General features: G+C 33.6%; 1 protein-coding gene across 2 annotated transcripts; it reads left to right on the plus strand.

Annotated features, from left to right (window-relative positions):
• Nucleotides 1–983: 983 nt before the first annotated feature.
• On the plus strand, nt 984–11,333 carry LOC133293849 (uncharacterized). 2 transcript variants are annotated; one of them, XM_061492464.1, is made up of 18 exons: nt 984–1,123; nt 2,030–2,136; nt 2,906–3,064; nt 4,161–4,226; nt 4,336–4,425; nt 4,595–4,900; nt 5,073–5,170; nt 6,663–6,698; nt 6,782–6,902; nt 7,030–7,266; nt 7,547–7,642; nt 7,766–7,831; nt 7,993–8,031; nt 8,160–8,294; nt 8,755–9,116; nt 9,718–9,811; nt 10,038–10,229; nt 10,386–11,333. In XM_061492464.1, the coding sequence occupies exons 2-18, from the start codon at nt 2,038–2,040 to the stop codon at nt 10,482–10,484; spliced, it is 2,295 nt and encodes a 764-aa protein (XP_061348448.1). In that variant the 5' UTR covers nt 984–1,123; nt 2,030–2,037; the 3' UTR covers nt 10,485–11,333. The 2 variants fall into 2 exon arrangements, with proteins under 2 accessions (XP_061348448.1, XP_061348447.1); XM_061492463.1 differs by lacking the exon at nt 984–1,123 and adding an exon at nt 1,131–1,503.
• The last annotated feature ends 6,449 nt before the right edge of the window (nt 11,334–17,782 follow it).

Consider the following 17,782-nt stretch of genomic DNA (forward strand, 5'->3'; position numbering starts at 1 on the left):
TAGGTTGGATCGGGCTAGGCTTTACCTTAATGAGATTAAGTCTATATAAAATATTTTTAGTCTGGACAAATGTGTCAGTCTGGTACATCTCAAATTATAAGTTTGACATGATTTATATTTAAAAAATAAAAATCTTGATCTAAAAATGTTAATTTATTTAAGTTTTTTATGCATTTAATAATAAATTATTATTTTAATAATTCAAAATTATTAAAATAATAATATTATTTTTTATTTAAAATAAATAATATAATATAAATTAGCCTATAAATTTATAGGTCCGACATATTAAAAAAAAATTATGGCATGTTTTTTTGGATAAATATTATTTTTATATTTGAATTTGTTTTATTTAATTATATGGAAGTAATAGATCTAGTCTGAAGTCGAATATACGTGCTCCTTTCATTAAAAAAAATGACACATGATTTAATTTTTTTTTTCTCTCTCTTCTATACGCGTATCATATTTTCTCTATCCAATTTTGATTGGCTTGCCCATTGAATAAATATAATATTGCTACCGCAGCACCTTAATAATTTCGCTATTAACCGAGTGAGTCTGCACGCATTGCTTGCTGTTGCAATCCAATCAGCACGCGTTGAAAGACTTCTTTCCCAAAATGTGGCCATCAAATGGTAAACCAAGCGGGCGCGTAACATGACCCTAAATCATAAGTAAACAAACTTTCACTACTTTTCTTTTCTTGTAACACATGCTGTTACAAGCTCTCTTATCAAAATTAAAATTAAAATTACATTTATATTCACATCAACAATAAAGAAATGAGTAAAGTAAACAAAGTAAAATGACTCTGATTTTTCTTTAAAAAGTTAATAATATGAATTTTATTTTCGTAAATGAACGGGTACAAGTGCAATTTTCCTCTACATAGTTTATGGTTCGAATGTAAAAGACTATCTTGCCCTCGATTAAAACCACAAAACGGGTCAAACGTTGAAGGATCCGGCAGAATAAGAACACCCATATTTACAGTCACGTTTGCTGTACCCCTTCTATCTCACTACATATATCTGGTAAGCACTTTCTCTCTGCAAAAGTTGAAACTTCGGCTATAGAAGGAAACGAGCTCAAAAGTGCTTCGAATTCATCACTGATCACGGTTACTACTTTTCCTTTTTCTTGCACTGTTCTTATTCGATTATTTACTGATTTCGATTCTAGGAAAATAAAAATAAAATTCGTGCATCGTATAATAAGCTGCTTTTAGCTCAGAGCGCTTTGCAAAGTGCCTAACCTTATGATCGGACTAGTTAATTTGTGTGAAGGGTTATGTTTTTTGTTTTCTGACCTTTTTTTTTTCCTTCTCTTTCCTTTGTGTTATTTGTGTATCGGGATAATTTGGGGTATTCGATAGCTTCGGGGGGGCTCGTTCTGTATATCTTACAGGTTTATATTTGTTGATTGATGATGTTGCTGTGGCTTTTAATTTGATTCTCATCGAGTCGTTGATGAGTTTGATGCGCGATTATGCTTTGACCGGTAAGTCAAATAGTGTAGAAGGTGGGTTTGAGCTTCGCTTGGATACTGAGGTTACCATTGTGTGACTGTAAGAAAATAAATAGTTGATCCAGGATGCGGAATTGTAGATTTTAGTACCACTGGTTGAGATATTGAGAAGATTAAAGTCCTTCTCATATGATGGCAGAAAACATTTGATAACACTTAGATACTGTTATAGAGAATTCTTAGTGCTAGCTTATTTAACCTAAGAGCTCCTAGGTTATGCGGCAGTTATGCCTGATGCATTTATGTATGTGGCTTCTGTGGAAGTGGAAGTGTTTGGATATGTCTTCAACTCTGCCCTTGAGAGAGGTCTTCTGTACTGTGAACTTTTTTTGTTAAATAAACGGTCATAATTCATAAACTACATCATCTGAATTTTTTTAAAGAGATTTTATTTTTAACGCTTGGAAATGCTCCTAAGTAAAATTCCTTGTTCAGAATCGCTTTCTTTAATATCTCCTGGTTATACTTCTTATGCTATGTGATTTATGCACTGTTCTAGTTTCTGCAATGCACCGCGTGGGTAGTGCGGGTAACACAAATAACTCAACTCGTCCTCGTAAGGAGAAGAGATTAACCTACGTGTTGAATGATTCCGATGACACAAAGGTGAGCTCATTATATCTTTATTTTATTTGTTCCATTAAAACAATCAAGTTTCATGCTTGCTTCCTGTAGTTGCATTGCATCCTAGTCCCCACAATAATTTAGTTCATTGGGCTTCTAAACCTGTTAACTAGTTGAGGCTAATTGATTTGTTCTTAAATAAATACAAACATATTCTACTTAGTTGGATGAAAAAATAATTTAAATTTCAGAGTATATCCCCAATTTTCCTCAAAAGATTTTGGGAACTTCAATGTACTCCTTGAAAGATTAGTGACATCAAATTGGTCCTCAAATTATATAACCTTTGGTTATCAAATGACATCAATTTGGCCCTAGTAAACAGCATTTGTACTATTTTGATGTCAAAACCCATCATTTGAGGATCAAATTGATGTTTCTAATATTTTACAAGGATCAAAATGGAGGTTTACTTTAAATTTTAATATTATTTTCTCTCTTTTAATATTAGGCTTAGACCCTTTGGTGGTTTGGATATTTCTCCCTTTATTTTTTAATATTTACACAATATTTTAACTTCTAATCAATCAAAGCTTCATCAATAGTTTGTTGGACACTATTGTACCGACCCCAACTAGTTTGGGATAAAGGTGTTGTTAATGTTGATGTATGGTACTTGACTCCTTTCTGCTAGGTACTTGGCATTTTGCTTCAAAAGGCGTCATATCGTAGATTCCAAATTTGCATCAATCTTGATAGTTTTTTTAGTTGCACTGTCTACATTCGTTTGAAATTTGGTTATTTTCTGCAGCATTGCGCAGGCATAAATTGTTTGGCTCTGCTTACGTCTGCGGTATCTGATGGGTCTGATTATCTCTTCACTGGGAGCCGTGATGGCAGGTTAAAACGATGGGCACTAGCTGAGGATGCAGCGACGTGCTCTGCTACCTTTGAATCTCATGTGGATTGGGTAATCCTTATGTTTATTTTTTCTTTTTAATTTTCTACCCTTCCATAGTGACATTTAATTTAATAGCCTCTGGAGTGTAGCAATGTTTCTTTACTACAGTTACTTGATGAAGCTACATCTACAATGGATTTTTTTTCTCTTTTTTTTTTGGCTTTTTCCTACCAGGGGTATTTAAGTGGAGTTCATGTTAGATTGTTAATGATTTTTTTTTTGAAAAAAAAAAAAAAACTTAAATGCCCAATCTCAGTGGTGCGGTCAAAAGATGTAATAAAATATATGATGCAACATATGAAAGCTTTTTACCATGATATGTGCAAAATTTGCCTCATTCTTCGGATCTTGGTATTGATTGTGTGGGGCCTGTAGGTGGTGTTTGATTTAGATGAATATTGTTTTTTAGTCTTTGATCTGCAAAGGAGGTCTGTCGTTGCTTGATTTTGATATTGAATTTAATTTATTTTATTTTGTAGAGTACTTTATCAAACATTCTTAAATGGTTTGTGGTGTTCTTTTTGTGTGTTAAAGTTTAATGAGCTTAATTCTAGTAGAAAAGGCATTGTTGGGAAGTAAAAGGCCACAAAAATCCATTAGATTATCTTGTATTAAAGAGAATACTGAAACTGCAAGTACAACTGAGATTTGATCGAATATTGTATGGGGTAAGTTATCACTGCATTATTGAACTTCTTTTTTAGGCTGCCTTTTTTTTTTATTCTGGTTTCCTTCTATTATATTTTGAAATCCTAATCCTCTGAAGTTTCTCCTGGCCATTTTTTTTCCTTGAAAATATCCTTTTTTTGTCTAATTATTTTATGTTACTATAAATGGCTGCAATTAGTTTCTTGAATTTTAGCCAATTCTTTGTGTTTAATATGTCAATGTTCCCAAGTTTTGTAATCAATCTTCAAATTTTACACTTGTCCTTAAATTCTAAAACCCTGTTTCATTAGCATTTAATTTGTTATGTGCTACATTAATAGGAGATGGAAATGCTGAGCCGTTCATACCCACAAAACATGACAGCGGAACAATATATCACACCTGCATAACAGCATAAGTTACGGTTGAGTATAAAAATGTTATTTTTTTCTTGCAGGTTAATGATGCTGTTCTTGTTGGTGATAATGCACTTGTTTCTTGTTCTTCAGATACGACCCTTAAGGTTTGTTGATCACGAGCTGTTATTTGTTCTAATCAGTGCTTGCTCTTCTGAGATGATACCAGTACTCACTCCTATGTTCATAAAATGGGTTGTTGTGTGTTTTTGCTAGACATGGAATGCCTTGTCCAGTGGAACTTGTACTCGGACACTCCGCCAACACTCTGATTATGTTACTTGCCTCGCAGCAGCTGTCAAAAATGTAATGCACTTCATACTTCCTATGCTTTTTATTAATTGCTTCAAGAAAAGGTTCATTTTCTTGTTTTTATATGTTTAGCATTGAATCTGATAGATACTTTGATTGAATTGAAAATGTGCATCTTTGTCAAATCCGTTCTCTGATCCTATAATAGTGTCGTGCATTTTAGAGCAATATTGTTGCCTCTGGTGGCCTTGGCGGGGAGGTTTTTATATGGGATCTTGAAGCTGCGCTTGCTCCAGTCTCTAAGTGCAATGATGCTATGGTTGATGATGCTTCAAATGGTATCAATGGTTCTGGCAACTCATTACCGTTGACAAACTTACGTACTATCAGCTCAAGCAACAGTATATCTGTGCACACTACCCAAACTCAGGGGTACATTCCAATTACTGCCAAAGGCCATAAGGATTCTGTTTATGCATTGGCAATGAATGAAGGTGGAACGATTCTTGTCTCTGGTGGCACAGAAAAGGTACAATGTGGCATATGCTTTGACTTTTTGAGGCTTCTGTTATTACATTTGGAAATTGAAGGGTGGTTTGTTTGAACTATAGTAGCTTGAATTTCGTTAGCTAGATAATGGGATGTTGTCTCTGACCTTTAGAGCATGCTTTATTTCTTCTTCTTTTTTGTGGGTTCTCTAGGTTGTGCGTGTCTGGGACACGAGATCAGGATCAAAGACTCTGAAGCTCAGAGGGCATACAGATAACATCAGGGCTCTGCTTCTGGATTCTAATGGCAGGTTTGTGGAGTGGAATCTAAGTTTAGTTGCAAAATTTCAGTTAACATTTATGTGTTAAAGTTAGTAACTTGCTTTTCCTCCTAGTTGTTTATAATTTATTTATTATCATTAAATTCCCTTTTTCTTGGCGTTGATCTTCCTTGTTTAGCATTTCTATGTTTTCCCATATCATATAGATGGGTGGGGCTATTGCACTCCAATATGCCTAATTGCCTATTAACACTCCTCACTTTTTAGTTTTTATGGTGCTTTCCAAATTTACCCTTATTTAAAACTTAAAAAATATAATTTTTTATTATTTATTCTCACTTCTAAAATAACTCTATTCACACTTCCTATTTTTTGTTCTTCTTCTTACCCATGATATGGCTTCTTCAGTTTCAGGTTTATTCCAGCAGCCCTTCGTGGCATATTGTAAACCAATTCCTGCTAGTACATCTTTGGAATTGGATAGAGTATGGAAAACATAATCAGTTGTTTTCACAACTTTCCAACTAAACTAAACATACTTTGCCAAGAGAGTTTCACATTTTGATCGATAGAACCAACGTGTTATCTTAACCCACCTTTATCGTATGTTTGAAGGAAAGTTGGATGCTAAATTTATTTGCAGCTCCTCCTTTTTTTGGTGCTTATGAACGAAGTTTTCAATCATACTGATTTTTTTTTTTTATTTGTTTTGCTAATAGCTTGATGGATTGAGGACTGTTTAATGCAAAACTTCATTTGATTAATTGATATATAATGGAGAGCGAAAGATTACTTTGGCGGGAAAATTGGAGGAATTTCAAAGCTTTTCATTTGACTGAATTACGATTTCCGCTAGTGAAAAAATAATCTTATATGTGCACAAACATTTTTTTTATTTGTATTTCCTTTCCTTCTCTCTGATGAGTGAGTGCCTTGAAAAAGAGTTTATCCTTTTTGATGCCAAAAGTAAGTTCTATCAAGAGTGTCAGGCATTGGATCTTGCTGAATACCAGACTTGAGAGCTGCATTACTACAGTTGCTACCGGATCTGTTTCCAGTACTGCAACAATTAAAGTCTGTTTGGTCATCTTCATGAATGTTTTTGGCAGCAATTTCTTGTCAAGAGTTTTTACTACACTTACATCTGTATTTTGGTACCTCTAATAGCAGAAGTGATGGTTGCTCGTCAGACTCATGTACTGGAAATAGTCAACAAATTTTCCAGTCTCCTTTAAAATTTATAAAAAATAAAAAGTGGGGAATATGAATAGGCATATTGGAGTGCCAGTAAACCCACCCCATATAGATACTATGCACGAATAACATATCATGTTTTAATTGGCTATGTCACAGTTGACTGCTATTTAATATTCAATAGTTTAGTGAATAAAATGCTGTTGGGTTTTATTTGCTAGTGTATGCAGCCATGCATCTCTTTATTAGATAAATTTGTTAATTCAAATTAAATAATACATTTTTTCCGACTAGTCAGCTGTAATATTTGTAACATTTTTTACTGCAGGTATTGTTTATCAGGATCTTCAGACTCTATGATAAGGTAATCTATGAATATGGTGTTTTTAGCATTTCTATTTGTTTTGTTGTGTGGTTGACAAATAATCTGTCCATCTTTCCTCATAGGCTTTGGGATATAGGTCAGCAGAGATGTGTGCATTCTTATGCAGTTCATACAGATTCTGTTTGGGCACTTGCCAGCACCCGGTCATTTAGTCATGTTTATAGTGGTGGGAGAGACTGTTCAGTGAGTGCGGTTTTCCATTAAAAAAAAAATATTATTATTATTATGACTGGAATTTGTGTGACATCTCCTTGTTCTGTTTAACTTGTGAAGCTCATCTTTCTAATGCCCAATTCCTTTATATCTGAAGTTATACTTGACAGATTTGCAAACAAGAGAGAGTAGTTTGCTTTGCACAGGCGAGCACCCTATTCTTCAATTGGCTTTGCACGATGATAGCATGTGGGTTGCATCAACAGATTCTTCTGTCCATAGATGGCCTGCTGAAGGATGCAACCCTCAGAAGATTTTCCAAAGAGGCAATTCTTTTTTAGCTGGAAACTTGTCCTTTTCAAGGGCAAGAGTGTCACTCGAAGGATCTACCCCTGTATGTTACATTTGTTTCTGAAAAAATCACCATATTAATTGTGTCATTTTATCTTCAAAGTGTTGTGTTGCTCTGGGAACTCATAATACCAGTAGCATATGCACATTTATAGATGAAGCATGTTAATTTGCATATCCCATCTTAGTTCTTCCTATTTGTGGATGTGACGGTGTTTGTCTTCTAAAGAAGTTCTTGTTGAAAATATATTTTCATTTGGTTCTTTCTGTTATGGGGAACTAATAATTGTCCATTTTCTTGTCAAAATTACAAATGTTAATAGGTTCCTGTATATAAAGAACCTGCCTTAACTATCGCGGGCACCCCTGGAATAGTGCAACATGAGGTTTTAAATAATAAGAGACATGTGCTGACTAAGGTAATAATGGTGTTTTCTGTTGATGTTATTGTGCCAAACATGTTAATACTGTCATCTGTTCTGCTACGAAGTTATTAATTTTTCTCTATTATCTTATGAACTGATAAATGGCTCTCGGTATAGGATACGTCTGGTTCAGTAAAGCTGTGGGAGATTACCAAAGGTGTTGTGATTGAAGATTATGGAAAGGTGACAACTGGCTGTATTTTAATTTGGTAAATTGCATGGTAATCTTGTTCACTAGGGAAGGAGCTTGGCTGTAGTGATTGATATTTGCAAATTTCCACTATAATTGATAGGGCTCATTTGTGAGTTCATAATAGCTGATGCTTTACTTGTGAACTATTTAGGTTTCATTTGAGGAGAAAAAGGAAGAGCTATTTGAGATGGTATGATTACGGATTTAAATCATGAATTTCCATTTTCATTATACTTTTTCTTTGGTAAGACAACATAATGATTTATAATAGTTTGTTAGTTCTGGCTGGCTTTTATTTTTCTTTCAATGCTGCATCAGGTTAGCATTCCTGCATGGTTCACAGTGGATACCAGGCTTGGAAGTTTGTCTGTCCATTTGGAAACTCCCCAATGCTTTTCTGCAGAGATGTATTCAGCAGATCTTAACATTGTAGGCAAGCCCGAAGATGATAAGGTAATGGCTTCATTGTCATAAGCAATTTACCTGCCCTTCTCTTAAATTCCTTATTATATCGATTTTGCTCCTAGGTTTTGGTATGCTGTAACAATTAATGTCAACTTTATGCAACTAGTTGCTTGTTATTATTGGCTATAATAAGTAATTGATGTCAAGTTTATACAGTTGTTAACATTCATCTTCATGTGTGTGAGATCCATTACGGTCAGTGGCACTTAACCATCTTCCTGTCTTGGTCCGGAATCTTGTTTGATCTGAAATGATTCCTGTCATGGTAGTAGTATCATAGACATGGAAGCATTTAAAAGTTATACTTCCGTTGATCTGACATTGGCTGAGTTCTATTATGCAGTTCTATAGTTTCAAGACATACGAGATTTATGCATTCAATGACATAATGAGAATGTTTTGAGTAGTTTACTATAAACAATCTAAATCAATACCTGTTATTCTGCAGGTTAATTTGGCTCGAGAAACCCTTAAAGGGCTCTTGGTTCATTGGTTGAGAAAACGAAAGCAAAGAACGGGATCCCTAGCTCCAGCTAATGGGGAATTATTTTCTGGAAAGGATATTGCTACTAGAAATCTTACCCATTCAAGAATTGAGGTTGATGGAAGTTCTGAGAATGATGCTATGGTTTATCCTCCGTTTGAATTCTCAGTTGTTTCCCCTCCTTCCCTAGTTACTGAGGGCACCCATGGAGGTCCGTGGAGAAAAAAAATTACTGATTTAGATGGAACTGAGGATGAGAAAGACTTCCCCTGGTGGTGTCTGGACTGTGTTTTGAATAATCGGTTACCTCCCAGAGAAAATACAAAGTAACTTTTCACCTCCCTCTTCATTTTTTTCCTCTCCCAAAATGGTTGCATTATACATGGTTGTAGTTGAAAGGAAGAAACCATGCTCATTACAATTTTCATAGCTATGATGATTATATCTTCATTATTATCATTATTGTTATTGCTTACAAGCATATCTTAAACATGTTTTGATGATTCAAAGTTTCTGTTACCCTTGTTTTCTGAATGAGAACTTCACTCTAGAGTTATATGGAAGTGCTTTACTCTCACATCCAAAAAAATATGGTGGTACTTAACGTAGCTTTTATAATGTTATCAATTGCTATATGCTTAATAAGTCATTCGGATCTTTCTTCCCATTAATCCAGTGGTATCTGTTGCTTGGTTCTATCCATGTGTTGACCACAGCATCTTTGAACATTTTTTTTGGTACTTTTAAAGGTTATTGCCATGAAGATATCAAATTTGTTTTTTTACTTTTGTAGAAAACAATGGAACATTGTCTATGAATTTGATTGTCGAGTGTGATGGCAATTTTTTTTAGCTTGATTATCATTGTTCTCGGACCAGTTTTATGATGTTCTCTTTAATATAGATTCTCTTGTGATAACCTCTGCAGATGCAGTTTCTATTTGCAACCATGTGAAGGCTCTACAGTCCAGATCCTCACACAAGGGAAGCTAAGTGCCCCACGTATATTAAGAATTCATAAAGTAAGTTTTAATATTTATATAAGTTGACAATTGATGGATAATAATTTCTCTAATAATAATTGTATGTGTTGTAAAATTGACTTTGATCTTACTTTCCAAAAGGATTAATTGTTTTTTTTTGTGTGTGTGTGTGTGTTGACTACATGGACTGTGTGCATGTTTCTTCCAGGTAGACAATGCATTTCTGAATGGTCAACTTAGCTTTGCCTTCTTTTTGTCTATTTAGGTTATTAATTATGTAGTAGAAAAGATGGTGCTCGACAAACCTTTGGATAGCTTAAATGCCGATGGTAGTTTTGTCCCTGGACTTGCTGGGTCACACTCACAGCATCAAGCAATTGGAGATGGATCTTTCCGATCTGGATTCAAGCCTTGGCAAAAACTTAGACCTTCCATTGAAATATTGTGCAACAACCAGGCAAGTGATATGGTCTCTTGAATGCACTCGTATGACAATGTGTATACAGTATAGTATAGTTTTCTAGGTGCCGAGATTCTGCAAGTTTTTAAATTCATGTATATGCCTACTAGAATCCTTTTGTTAATCTGATTGCCATTTTTGGTTTATTTTCAGGTGTTGTCTCCTGAAATGAGCTTAGCCACAGTGCGAGCTTATATATGGAAGAAACAAGATGACCTGGTCCTAAATTATAGAGTGGTTCAAGGCAGGTGACTACAAATTGCTTGTGCATCAGAGGTGGGTAATCTTGAGCGGTGCTAAGCTTTTCTCAGCTAAAATATGTTGTTAATGCTTTCAAGGTATTTATTCCTGTATTTTTTTAGATGTAATTTACAGCCAGCTTGAAAGGAGAAGGGATTTTGTAGGAAAGTGTTTCTTTTTGATTGATGTAAATGTTGAGAATAGTAATCTTAGGTGATGAGACTAATCTTTATTAATAATTTGTTCCCTATCGAATTGGATGAAAATAATTATAGCGAGTTTTTCCAGTGTGTGAAAGGCCATTGTTGGTATAACAAAAAACTTTTAAATGTTTAGTGTTCATTTTTCAGACAGGAAAACTCTGATATTCTTCTTATTCGAAGTGATTAAAAGGAGAGGAATGTATAGGGGAGAACATGGCAACAGGTCTGCTACTGATTTACATAATTCCAGCATTAAATCTCCTAAATTAAAGACAACAAAATCAGGTTAGCAAGATTATAGGAAACACCCTTCTTAATCTCTTTTATTGAAAAAGGTTGACTAATTAAAATAAGGAAACAGAATTAAATTAGCAAAATTAAATAAGCAAACTACAATTAATTACAAATCAATCTTAATCGTATCCCTAAACTTTAGTGATTGAAATCGAAATCCAACATTTAAGATGCATTGCCTAACCATTTCTTTTTTTACCCTTTACTTCCAAGTTTTATCATTAAATGAAAAATAATTAGAAGGAAAAGGTTCTTTTTATTTATTTATTTACTTTTGATGCTGAATTTACCCCCTCCTTATCATTCTCTGCCCTTCTTCTTGGTATGTTGCCTGGGCAAGGTTTGCAAAATTTATTTATTAATACTTGCAGGTTTTCTTGTGATTGTGTAAAATACTCCTGAGCACTGATTCTTCTTGGGTTGCCTTCTTTGATTGGTGGCATTGTAAGAATGTTGTAAATTCTGAGCTCTCATTTATCACTACATTTAGTGACATTCTCCAAACCTGTTTGGATAGTTTTTTCTTTAGTGGAGAGCTGTTACTATAAATGTTGAATTCTATCTAGCTGCCGTACATACTTTTGCTGGACATGGCCTGCATCTGGCAAGATGAAAGTTTTTAATCGACTCTGTTGAGAATTAGTGGGGATCATACTAGCTTATTGGGGAGTTTGTCAGGAATCAGGTAGTTAATTTAGAGATGGCACACAAACATTGTAAATTTGAATTGTGCGTTAAATATCTAGCCATAGAATTTCTGTTCTCTAGGTGTATTTATTTTCACATCCCTCCCGTTATTTTATTTTATAAATTTTTATTGATTGTTAATTGCTTATAATATTATTCTAATTTGTTCAAATTAGTTATTTGATATCTTGTGCTAGTTTCTCTTCTCGGCCACTCTGTATTTGGGTCCCGTGTTCTTTCCCTTGCCTGTGTATGTATATTTTAGTATATTCAATATACAATTGTGAAAACGAGGCGATGAAAAGTTGGCATTAGCATAAGTCGTGGCGTTAGCATTAGTTGCTGTGGATTATAATTTGAATTTATACTTAAGATGTATTAATGGTTGATCATCCCTTATTTTTTTTTTTTTTTTTTTTTTTTTTTTTTTTTTTTTTTTTTTTTTTGTATATTTGCTGATCCAAAAGTGTGTATATGGAAACTGGATAATACACAATGGATGGTACTTCACTTCTACCAGCCCTCCATATTTACTGTTATCTATTGGTGCTTATTTTAATCTTTAAATTAATTTTTATTCTAGTATTAATAAGCAAGCTATATTGCATTGGTAGTTGGTACAGGTGTAAGTACATTTTTTCTCTAAAAAAAATAAAAATAGGAATGGATCTTTTCATGTGAAAAAATGATCATGTGGTCATGCTATTTTATCACAATCACTTATTTAAAAATTATGCAATTTTCTCTCGTATCTCATCATTAATGAGTGATTGTGATTAAAGAACATGATTACATATTACTTTTCCACATGAGAGAGGATCCATTCTCAAAAAAAATATTGAATATGGTGTAGAATCAGTATTCATTTATTCTCAAAAAAAATTATTGGAAATGGTGGAGAACGAGCATGCATATATATTAGTACCATACGTAATGGGTATCCCCCAGCCTATCTTGCACTCAGGAAACTAGGGCATTGCAAGAGAAACTTTTCATTTATATCATTAATTAAAATAGGAGGCGCTGATGTTCTCTGTTGGCTTGGGATTGGTCGGGTATGGGTGGTTTTTGTGCAACCTCATTTCAACTTGCATCCTTCAAAATAAACATAACCGTCCTGTGGATTTCGGAGATGAAAAAGCTAACTTATTCTGTAAGAAAATATTTGAACATGCACTTAATCTCATCCCGTGTGTATAAAATATTCAAAATCAAACTTATGCAATAATCAACTATATAATCTATCATATAATATAAATTTTAAAAAATGTGTAGTATAAGTGTTAAACAAATTTAGATTTGGAAACTTTACTAAAAAAAATATTACATTTGGTAAAAGGTACTACTTAATATAAATATATGAAAAGTGAAGAATTAATTTATATTGCTATAAAAATAAAAAGTTTAAATCCAATCTTATTTATTGATCTACTTGTATATTCATGTAAGTGAGAATAACGATAAAGATTTGAAGGGATGTAACTTGCCTTTCTATTTTATTGACAAATTTATTGGTCCATTTAGTAAATATTTTAAATAAGTTTTTAGGTGTGGTCACGTTTTTAAAAAGTTAGGCGAGCCTAAGGACTTTAAATGGAAATGGATCCTCTCATGTGTAATTTAACATGATCATGTCATGTGGGAGGATCTTAACCATTAATAATTAAATCAACGGTGATAATTGTGTAACTTCTTATCTTTATATTTTTTTTCTCTCCTCTCTTATCACCATTAACTCATCCATGCATGGTTATGATTGTCCCACATGACATGGTCATGTTAATAAGCACGTGAGAGGATTCACTCCCCCTTTAAATAGACACGCCCATTGTCATGCCTAGCCTCATCCCGTTTTCAGGCTGAGTTTTTAACCTCTTCCAACTTCCAAGCATGGTGGCAGCACATTTTTTTTTTAAGTCAATTCATGTCACATCTTGCAAGACGCAATATAGATTAGCATTTTGTCCATGGAAGCTTATGTGGATAACATCACCTTATGCCGCTAATTACTTTTTTTCATAAGTTTTTTATATTGCTTTTCAAAAGAACATTATTTTAGTTTTTTATCCTATTAAGTTGAGGGAATGCATTTTATTTGAAAGAAACTGATAGAAATTTCATTTTACTATCCGTGGTCATGACAAAGGAGGGTAAAAAAAGAACGAGCAACGATGTGGTCTTGTTTATTGAAGTTTGCTTCGTAACCTAGGCCTAGCTGTAAAAACAAGTTATGACAAGCAGGACACAATTTTGTTTCGTAACCTAGGAGTGTCAAAATAGAATATGGTATGCAGGTTGACCCGCGACACGATACAAAAATTCGTGTTCGGGTTGATTAGAAAAAAAATTCATATCATATTCATGTTAGAAAGATAAATTTGACCCATATTTTTTTGTTATTTTTTAAAAAAAATTTGTCAATTATCATTTTGACCCATAGTTTGCGTGTCATTCGTGTCGTGTCGTATCAACCAACAAAATTTACGGGTCTTGTTCGGATCGAAGATTTTAATACAAATAAAAATTTATATCGTGTTCATATTACATATATTTGTATTGTGTCAAATTTATATTGTATTGTATCGATCCATTTTGACACCGTAACCAAATACGGTGGATCTACCATGTGTTGAAGTGCATACACCAAATTGGAGATAGTGCCATTTTACAGTTTTGCTTAGTCATGGACTCATGACAGTTGTTGCCAATAGTTGACCCAACGAAAGGAACGAACATCCATACAAAGGTATTGAAGGCTAACAATCTAAGCTTTCTGATAAAATGTACAATCTGAATTATGAGAAAAAGTTAAGTTGTTGAAGTAATTAATGAATATAGCCTTATATACAGATGGAAATGAAGGATGATGAAAGATACCACAGTACATTAGTTATAATTGAATAACAAAAAAACCGTTTTAACTATCTATTGCAACTTGCAAGTGTCTGTAACGTGTTCACGTGAACAAGTCCTTGAGCTGTCTGGTGCATTATTTGTACTATTGGTTAATTGGTTATTTTATTGGTAAGTTATATGTAAATATTACATAAGCTATACTTGAGATTTGTAATACGTCTCGAATTTTGAATAAAATATTTTCTTGTATTCTTAAACTTCTTTTAAAAAAATAAAAATAAAAATGGGTTCCTTATGGAATCGGATGCTAATAAAAAAAATTGCTATGTCCTTTTGTAAATTCTCATACTGCCCTCCTAATTTCTTAAAATAAAAAAATATATATGTCTAAAAAATATTGAATATTCTCCTTCTTATGAATATTTAATTTTCTTAAATTCGTTAATAGGATATAAAATTATGAAATTTGCTAGCGAGGATATTAGTTAAGGAATTTAAAAAAAATAATTCAATGAAAAATATAAGTATTTATTTAATGGGTAATATTTTTCTTATGTCATTGGAGAGAGCTTACCTCATGCCATAGACCCTTCGAAATTTGAGCCATCAATTTTTTCTTTTTTCTTTTTGTTATAGTATAGGACCCTCTTGAAGATGTCTCTATAGGAGATAGTCTTGTCTCCAATGACATAAGAAAAATCAATCCCTTATTTAATATAATAGGGAATTTTATAATAATATATTTTATTTATTTAACTTAAAAATAATAATTAAGCGAAATAACTTTATAAATATGAAATAACTTACTGATAAGATAGTTCTTTTTTTTGTAAATATAAGATAAGATAGCTCTTTTAGGGTGTGCATGACAACCATTATGTTCTTTGGTACTGTTTTTGAAAAGAAATAATTTTTTTCTATTTTTGTGTCTTGGAACAGTTCTGAGAAAAATATATTTGATAACATATTCTATTTTTATTGTGAGAAAGAGAATTGTGTTTGATAATACAACAAATAATATAATTAAAAAATTAAGCATAATTTTTTTCAGATTATCACTTTCCTTTTCATATGATGTGGTGGTGGTGGCAGTGGCGGCGACAATAATGGTGGCGATGGTGGTGACGACAGCAGTGGTGGTAGTAGTAGTGGCGTGGTGATGGTAGTGGTAGTAACAACAGTGGTTGAGATGATGGTGATGATAAGAGTGATGACATAATGGTGGTGGTGGTGATGGTAGTGGCTGAGAAGATGGTGGTTGTGGTTGGTGTTGGTGTTGGTGACGACAGTGGCTGCGACGATGGTGGTGGTCAATGGCGGACCCACACTAGCATTTGCAGACACAAGATTTTGATACTAAAGTGTTGCCACGACCACCAGCCTTGTTACCACCACTCTGCATCCAGTTTGTGGGCTGGGTTCCTAATCCATTAAGCTCCTCCTCTTCTTTATCATTATACTTCAAAACACGCCTTTTAATGTCTTCTTTCTCTTGAAGTTCAGCTGCTTCTTTCTGTTTTGTACTCTGCACCAATGTGGAATTCTGAGAGATGTACATCTGCTTTGTTTGTTGCTTGTTCCCACGCTTTACAAGAACTTTCACCTGAACCTCTTTGTTTCCACCACTATCCTCAACATTTTTAAAAAAAATTCAGTGTCATTAAATGTGCAGACATAAATAAAATTTTCTGGATTCGCTATTGGTGGTGGTTGGTGACATTGGTAGTAAAGACAGCGACTGCGGTGATAGTAGAGGTGGTAATAGCAGTGGATGCAACAATAGTATTGGTGGTTTGTGATGGTGGTGGCGTCATGGTAGTAGCAATGACGTGGTGATAACGATAGTGGTGGTGGTGGTTATGATGATGGTAGTGGTGGCGGTGGCGGCGATGGTGGCTGCAGCAATGGTAGTGGTGGTTAGTGATGGTGGCGTCGTGGTGGTGGCAATGACATGGTGATGACGATAATGGTAGTGGTGGTGGTTACGATGATGGTAGTGGTGGAGGTGGCGGCGGAGACGGTAATGGCAGTGACTGCGACGATGGTAGGGGTGACAGTGACAGTAGTGGTGGCGATGACGACAGTGGTGATGGATGGAGGTGGTGGCGCTGGCGTCGTGGTGGTGGTGGTGACAACATCATTGGTGGTACGACGACGGCGGCGGATGGTGGCAGTGGTCATGTCTGGATGATGGTGCTAATGATAATGATGATAGTGGTGGAGAGTAATCGAGAGAAATAAGTGTTTATCATTTTGTGTCCGGGAACAAAAAAAAACAGAATTTTTTTTATTCTTTTTTCTATTAACCAGCACAAAAATTAAACTAGTTCATCCCGAGAACAAAAAAATAAATCAATTTTACCAAACAAATTTTCTATTCATTTCTATTCTCAAAATCAGAAATTAAAAAAAAAAATTGATCACATAAAAGTTATCAGACTCGAATAAAGATAGCTCTCCTTTTCTCAATTATATGGGTTTGAAGTGGAAAGTTAAATAGTCGTGTTCTCCAACACGATCTTTTTTATTATCAACAACTTGAAACCCGGAAAGTGGGAGAAAAACTGTGGTCCACCGCCGTACCGAATTTTATTAAAAAAGGAATTTTTTTTATATTTTTCTTTAAATTATAAAAAGTTTTCTTTCTTTTAGTAAAAAAAAAAGTAAACATATATGTCATCTTAAAAGAGAGAAATAGATAAATAAAAGAAGAGAGAAAGAATTGACAAAAAAAAAAAATTATGAGTCTACCTCTTTGCGAATAAGAGTAAAATGACATAGATTATATCATTTAAAAGAATAATAAACACTTCTTCAAAAAAAAAATCTAATTCGGTACATCCGAGCACCAAAAATTTTCTCGAAAAGTTGAAACAAACAAATACACAGTCATGGATATGCAGGGACGCCATCGCTTCCAGTGGATGTAGAATCACAAACAAGTGCGTGTTGAAAAAGAAGAAATGCTTTTAGATTTTTTAACGAGGTCCTTGGCTTGAATCACTCGTTGAAAAAAATAAAAATTTAAAAGTTTAAAAATCTTTTAAAAATTTAATATACTGATGTTTTTTTCTAATTAATTGATAAGTGTTTTTAAGATTTTAATAAATAATTTTTTGGGTATTTTTAAAAATGAAATTCTTTTTTTAAGAATGATTTATCAAGGAATAACCATTAGTAAAAAACTATTGGAAAAAATAAAAAAAATTAGATAATATTTTAAATTTGATTTCATTAAAATAAATCTGACTTTTTTTTTGTTAAAATACA

The sequence above is a fragment of the Gastrolobium bilobum genome, unplaced genomic scaffold (assembly GCF_033153095.1).
Source record: "Gastrolobium bilobum isolate Gb01-03AN ecotype WA unplaced genomic scaffold, APGP_CSIRO_Gbil_v1 utg4431, whole genome shotgun sequence".
Taxonomy (NCBI): Eukaryota; Viridiplantae; Streptophyta; class Magnoliopsida; order Fabales; family Fabaceae; genus Gastrolobium; species Gastrolobium bilobum.

Coding starts and splice junctions, on each gene's coding strand:
- LOC133293849 (XM_061492463.1), top strand. CDS start 1,473: ATGAGTTTGATGCGCGATTATGCTTTGACCG. Junction 2,137..2,905: donor ATGATTCCGATGACACAAAG/GTGAGCTCATTA, acceptor TATTTTCTGCAG/CATTGCGCAGGCATAAATTG. Junction 5,171..6,662: donor CTTCTGGATTCTAATGGCAG/GTTTGTGGAGTG, acceptor TTTTTACTGCAG/GTATTGTTTATCAGGATCTT.